The sequence below is a fragment of the Prunus persica genome, chromosome G2 (genome assembly GCF_000346465.2).
Source record: "Prunus persica cultivar Lovell chromosome G2, Prunus_persica_NCBIv2, whole genome shotgun sequence".
In the NCBI taxonomy this organism is placed as follows: Eukaryota; Viridiplantae; Streptophyta; class Magnoliopsida; order Rosales; family Rosaceae; genus Prunus; species Prunus persica.
Genome location: NC_034010.1, coordinates 2994783 through 3002106, shown reverse-complemented (window position 1 = coordinate 3002106; position 7324 = coordinate 2994783). Strand labels below are relative to the sequence as shown.

The following is a 7324-nucleotide window of genomic DNA, read 5'->3' as shown; positions in this document are numbered from 1 at the left end:
TAATCTGTGCAACGGAAGATGCATAGGATATAGGTTGAGTAGGAATTTGGATTGGAATCTGAGCCTGAGTCGAGGCTGGAGTTGGAGTCGAAATCAGGATCGGAGTCTGAATCAGAGACAAATTCGGGGTTGGGGTCATCATCGGAGTTGGGGTCGGGGTCGTCTTAGGAGTCGGGGTCGTCAAAAGATCTACATCGGTAGGAGCGGAGCCATCTGGGCACTCAACTCAACGATGGTTGGTGGTGCTACCTCCATGAGGGTTGAAAAAATCAACCCCCATAGCAGCTGCGGGGGTTTGAAACTAGAGTCAACAATTCCAAGATTGCCGCTCTAATACCATGCTAAAATATGAAAATTATGAGAGAATATTTGTTTGTGGGAATTTTGTGTATTCTTCTCCTTGTATGAGGTCATATTTATAATACAACGAAACCTGAATGGGCAAGTAAATAATAAATTCCTAAATCTATTTACAGTAGGAAATCAGGAATTAAAGTAAATCAATTACAATTATAATAAGAATTCTTGGTGTGTAAGGAAAGTAAGTCAATATCCACAAGTCACGCCAACACAATACACACACAGAACAACGAACACAGATACCCTAGAGAGACTAAATGTCTTCATTTCAGTATTTCACTCTCTTCACCCTCTACTTTACCATTTTCTATTCCATGGATGGAATTGAGGTTAGGAAAATCATCAAATCCCAGCAAACCGAAAAAAAGAGCCACCTCCACTTTTTCTTCCATGACATCCTTAGTGGCAAAAACCCTAGTGCCGTTAGAATTGCTGGGCCACTAAACAGTACCATTACTACCTTTGGTGCCACCATGATGATTGATGATGCGCTGACTGAAAAGCAAGAACCTACCTCAAAGATCGTTGGAAGGGCACAAGGGCTGTACTTAGTGGCTGCACAACGTGATCATGAGTTTGCACTGCTTGTGGTTATGAATTTTGCGTTTGTGGAAGGAAAGTACAAGGGAAGTACCATTAGCATCCTTGGGCGGAATTCAGTTCTAAACGATGTGAGAGAGATGCCGATCATCGGAGGAACGGGCCTATTTAGGTTTGCCCGTGGCTATGCCTTAGCCCATACAGTTAGGTTTAATCCTACAGGAGACGCCATTGTTGAGTACAATGTTTTTGTGTCACACTTCCAGTAAACTTTGGCTGGTGCTAGCCTAAGGACCGGCTTTTTATTGTTGGTGTTGTTATTATTGTTATTTATCTTTCTAATTATACATTCATGTATTGCACTTAGGGCATGACCTCTACTTTTTCTTCCATGACATCCTATAGTGGCAAAAACCCCACCTATGTTAGAATTATCAGGCCGCCAAAAAGCTCAAGTGCCAGATTTGGCAGTACTATGATGATTGATAATACACTGCGCTGAAGAGCAAGACCCCAAATCCAAGACCATTGGAAGAGCACAAGGGTTTTACTCATGATATTGCATTACTTATTGTCATCATGACACTTGTTTTTTAGCAAGGCAAATACAAGGGGAGTAACATTAGCGTTTCTTGGGAGGAATCTAGTTCTGAACAATGTATTGTTGGCGGCAAGGGGCAGTTTAGGTTGGATCCCGGTTATGTCTTAGATCATACTGTTTGGTTTGATGCTAGTACAGGAGATGCCATTGTTGAGTCCAATGTTTATGTGTCACACTAATGAAATTTGTTCTTACATTAGCCCTGGAGTGTAACGACCCGGTCCTAAATAAATTGGTAATTATTATTTTATGTAGATAAAAGACCATTTTACTCTTAGAATATTTTATTAGGTTTAAAGTTGACTTTTTGACCTGGAAGGAATTTGAGAATTTCAGCTATACCGTTGTGTAGAGCTCGACTAGATGAGTTCGTAGACACGTAGTGGGCTCGATTTGGAGTTGTAACGAGGAAGTTACGATCAAAAGAAACTCAGTGGCACAATCGTAATTATTTTGAAAGGGGATTTTTTTATAGAAACAGAAATTTCTCTCTCTCTCTCTCTCTCTCTCTTCCCCCGCGCTCAGCCCCCCTCCCTTGCAATTTTCCTCTAGCCCCCTTCCCTTCGGGGAGTGTTCAATTTACAGGGGAGACTCTGCCGAAATTTCGGTAGAAAGTCTCGTGCCCTTATTCCTTTTTGGAAAAAAGGATATAGTTTTAGAAGTGGGCCCAACATCGGGATGATGTCGGAAATTTCCACAGGATTCGTCTTGGGTTGGGCGGGTCCTGTCAGTTTGGTATCCGAGCTCTAGGTTCAATTTTCTGTGAACCCCGCACCTTGTGCGCATCCTTAAATTTTGGCATCATGATGGGTTCCATCCCAGAATGGCACATTTGCGACGCTATGGACGTCACAAATGGTATTTTAGATGCTTCGTAAATTTGTAACCATGGAAAACACAATGAACTTTATGTTTAGAATTGCAAGGGAACTTTAAGAGGAATATGGAGAGTGGGAGGATAGTAGTAAGTGGAGATCTTTATGCTTACTTACTACTGAACTTCTGTGGTAGTGGATAGTATAAAAGGGTGTTGGAGGGTATAGATTTTATGAAGGAACATGGTTGTACACTGACAAGTAGTCGGTAAGAGTGGACTTAAGTTCCAAGAGAAGTTCATTACGAAATAGGATGAATTATTGTAAGGTTCTGGCTGCTCGGATGTTATTGCTTTTAGGGGCAATGTTAAAGCATATTGAAGAGAACTAAGAAAGTGAGTGTGAAAAGCTAAAAGTATTGAATCTGATGAGGTGATATAAAGATAGTCGGGAACTTTCAAAAGTCAACTTATTTTACAAAGGGAAATAAGGGAGAAAAATATTAGAGAAACCCCTTTGGATAAATTACATGGAAATAAGTGAGTTGTTAATGCTGTTTGAGTTAAGTACGGTTGGTAGTTAACTCAATTAGGAAGTAATGATTTTTGGGGTAATGAGTGTTAGCTAGTGAGTCGACAAGACCTCAAGGAAATTCATGTGATCTTGGAATGGTCTTATTATGGATCTACCAGGTTTGTTTGGTTTGAGATCGAAAATTAAGTTTGTAAGAGGATTTCAGGGTGCGTTTTCAGGAAATGGTTTGGTTGGATCGTAGTAAGTTAAGGTTAGAAGATGGGGTGAATTTAAATAAATGAGGGTAGCGGAGATCGCTATCTAGAGGATGATTACAATTCGGTAAAAATGATCCTTTTTTATATTCCTCTCAAAGAATCATGTTGGCAAAGTCGTTTGTCAATTCTAAAGAAAGAAGGAAAATATCAATAAGTCAAAGAACTCGGACTCTTCTCAATGGGAGGGCCAGAGGGAAATCAAATCACGAATGGAAGTATTTAGCTTCCAGAATAAGTTTAAGCATTACAGCAGCTATTAAAGGATATTCTTAGTAGGAGAAGGAGACTTCTCTTCCTATGTTTATTTAGATAGAGCTATTGGCTTGGCTGCAAACATGGTTGTGAAGGATGAAACTGGAAAACCCGGGTAGTAGATGCGGGCCCAGTACTCTTACACCTTCGAGTGACAAGTATGAAATTTCGACGATGAAATTTTTATAAGGGGGGTAGATTGTAACGACCCGGTCCTAAATAAATTGGTAATTATTAATTTATGTAGATAAAAGACCATTTTACTCCTAGAATATTTTATTGGGTTTAAAGTTGACTTTTTGACCGGCAAGAAATTTGAGAATTTCAGCTGTACCGCTGCGTAGAGCTCGACGAGATGAGTTCGTAGATACGTAGTGGGCTCGATTTGGAGTTGTAATGAGGAAGTTACAATCAAAAGAAACTCAGTGGCACAATCGTAATTATTTTGAAAGGGGATTTTTTTTTATAAAAAAAGAAATTTCTCTCTCTCTCTCTCTCTCTCTCTCTCTCTCTCTCTCTCTCTCTCTCTCTCTCTCTCTCTCTCTCTCTCTCTCTCTCTCTCTCTCTCTCTCTCCTTCTCTCTCTTCCCCCGTGCGCAGCCCCCCTCCCTTGCGATTTTCCTCCACTCGACACCCTCCATCCTCCATTAACGCCGCCACAACTCACGGCCGACCACGGGATCGACCAAGAACGAACCGCGACCGCCTCCTGTCCCTACCCCGGTCGGTCCCAGCTATCTTCAGCTGCTCCAGTCGTCGGAATTCCTCCGGAATCGCGCTGGTTTTGACAGAAATTTCGACGGCTCGTTCTTTGTTCTCCGGCCACCAATTCTGGCAATCAAGGTATGGATTTTTGACTATTTTTCATGCTCGTGCTGCCTGTTGGGATATAAATTGTGAATTTTGTACAGGTTGAATTTTGGTGAGTGTTCAATTTACAGGAGAGACTTTGCCGAAATTTTGCCCTTATTCCTTTTTGGGAAAAAAGATATAGTTTAGAAGTAGGCCCGACATCGGGGTGATGTCGGGAATTTCCACAGGATTCGTCTCGAGTTTCGAGGAATTCGGGATGGGTCCTGTCATGGAGCCTGTTTGATCTATATATATAAAGTAAAGGGCATAGAATGGTAAAACATTCAAAATACCAAAAAATGCCCTTGGTTAATGCAAACATTAAGAATTGTAATTATTAATTAAATGAAGATAATATGGTAACTTCACACTTTTCATATTTTAAAAAAAATTAAAATTAAAAGAAAAATCAGATAATGAATCCTATTTTTATGAAACACAACTACCCATTATATTTTTTAATTCTAAAATAAAATTTTTTTTTTTTTAAAAAAAAAAAACCTCTCGCAGGTACGGAAGCTCATGCGGAGAGGCTAGTTATTTATTATTTTTTTCTTTCCTATACAGTCATGTATTGTACTTAGGCCAGGGATACTACAATCATCTGGCTAGAAGAATTGTAATTTCTTTTCTGTTATGATGGGTTTTGTAGGATATGAAGAGAATATGTATTTCCAGTACAGCCTAAGCAGAGAAGATTTTACACTCTGTATTCACATTGATGTGGGATTGAATTCACATGAATCTTTAACCCGAAATAAAATCAGATTCACCGAATTGTGGTACTCTTCTGGAATTCGCTACCTCCTTGTTGTAGCTAGAAGAAATGGATATTGAAATTTATTCTCTTATGATGGATATTGGGGGATATGAGGAACGGTTTGAACAGTAAAATTGCGGCTGTGAGGAACGCAAACATCACCATATATTTGTACCAATTGGCCATCACCAATTCTCCATCGTAAACCACCTGTGGAAGCTCTCTATCCCACAAATTAGATTGCCAAGTATATGAAGGAGCCGAACCAGCTTGGGCATTCAAGAAATTAGAAGTAGGGAAATACCTTGCTTTCAGCATACGAGCTACAAGTGAATTAGGAGATTCAAGCAAGCGCCATCCTTGTTTTGCCCATAGAGCTTTATTAAAACTGACAAACTTACGGAAGCTCAAACCGCCCTCCGACTTATGACGACACAAAGCTTTCCAATTTTTCCAATAAATTCCTCTCTCAGTGCATTTAGACCACCAAAAGAGAGCAATAATACTTTCAATCTCATTGCAAATGGCAACCGGTAAGCTGAATATGCTCATAGAATAAATAGGCATGGCTTCGTAAACTGCCTTAACTAACACTTCCTTTCCAGCTTTCAAAAGTAATCGACCTTCCCAACCTGTAATCTTCTTCCATATGTGATCTTTAAGAGTACGATAAATCAGATTTTTTTGTTCTTTCCTGCAATGGTAGGGAGTCCCAAATATTTTTCGGGGACAATAGGAACACCCAATATAGCTTGACTTTGGGCCAGTGCTGCCGGCGACGTAGAAGGACTAACACATGGCTGATTTCTCCAGATTAATCTGTTGACCCGAAAGCATCCTCATAGATGCAGAATATACGCTTTAACTTATCAACTTGAGTAGGCTCTGAATCACAAAACAACAAACTATAATCCACAAAAAATAAATGATTTAGAGAAGGTGTCGAAGCAGCAATTGAGACTCCCCTAATCTTAAAATTGAACTCAGCTTGGTGGAGAATGGCAGAGAATCCCTCAGCCACGATAAGAAATAAGTAGGGTGAAATTGGATCCCTTTGGCACAAACCCTTGGATAGGATAAGCTTACCAAAAGGTCGCCCTTGAAGTAACACTGAGTAAGAAGCTGTGGTAATACGTCCCATAATAAAATTGACAAAACGAGCAGGAAATTCCATAGTATGCGTCATGCGGTTTAGAAAGGTCCATTCAACACGATCATAAGCTTTTGCTATATCCAGTTTCAACATAAGCTTTCCCCGTCCTGCTTTTCCCAGCCGCTTCAAATAATGAATAGTTTCAAATGCTGCTAGCACATTATCCAATATCATACGATCAGGAATAAGAGCACTATGAAACTCTGAGATCACATGGGGCAAGCCCTTCTTCAATCTGTTGGCAACTGTCTTGGAGATAATCTTATAGAGCACATTACAGAGATCAATAGGACAGAATTCAGTAACTTGTGTCTGTGAAGCAATCTTAGGAATGAGAGCAATCAGCGTATAGTTAAACCCCAGAAAACTATCACTACCATTTAGAACATTCAGACACAGTTGGCAAACATCACTCCCCACAACATCCCAATCTTTTTGTAGAATAAAGAAGGCATCCCATCACGACCAGGAGATTTGGTTGGAGCCATATACCACATACAATTAGTATGTCCATAATTTTTAAGGAATTTACAGTAGATGCCACTATCATAAATGGAAGTCTATGAAAACACTTCCCTAAAATTCAGCATTTCCTTATTTAATATCCCTACTTATTGAAGAACACCCCATATATACATATATACAGCCCCGATCTCTTGGACCACAGGGGTCCAAGAGACTATGGTCACCTACCGTTGGATGTAACATCCAATGGTTCAAAAAAGTTTCCTAAAAGGAGTGCAAGAGTGAGTAAACCGTTGAATTTACATCCAACGATGAGTGACCACAAATCTCTTGGACCCCTGTAGTCCAAGAGATCGGGATATATATGTGTATGTGTTTCCTTATATATATATATATATATATATAATGGGATTTCCTTATATATAATAAGAACCATCGAATTGAGTGGTCAAATGATTTAGGATTCAAGTGATTTTTTGCAGAGATGATTTTTGATGGAATATCTAGAAATTAGACAGTTCAAATCATTGACATAAAATGCATGGTGGGCCCTACAATGGTGTCCCTCAATTAAGCTTATTTGAGAGATCCCTCAACTAAAGCGCTCTCTCTCTCTCTCTTTGGACAAATTATAAATAAGGGTATACTAGTGATTTATCCCCAAAAACTTATACCTATTTTTCGATTTACCCCTATCCTTTTTTTAAAGAAAATTAAGGATATTAACTTTTTTTTT

General features: G+C 39.5%; 1 protein-coding gene across 1 annotated transcript; it reads left to right on the top strand.

Moving 5' to 3' along the window:
* LOC18785908 (dirigent protein 22) lies at positions 618–1169 on the top strand. Its single transcript, XM_007220620.1, has one exon. It carries the CDS (start codon positions 618–620, stop codon positions 1167–1169), a length of 552 nt encoding a protein of 183 aa, XP_007220682.1.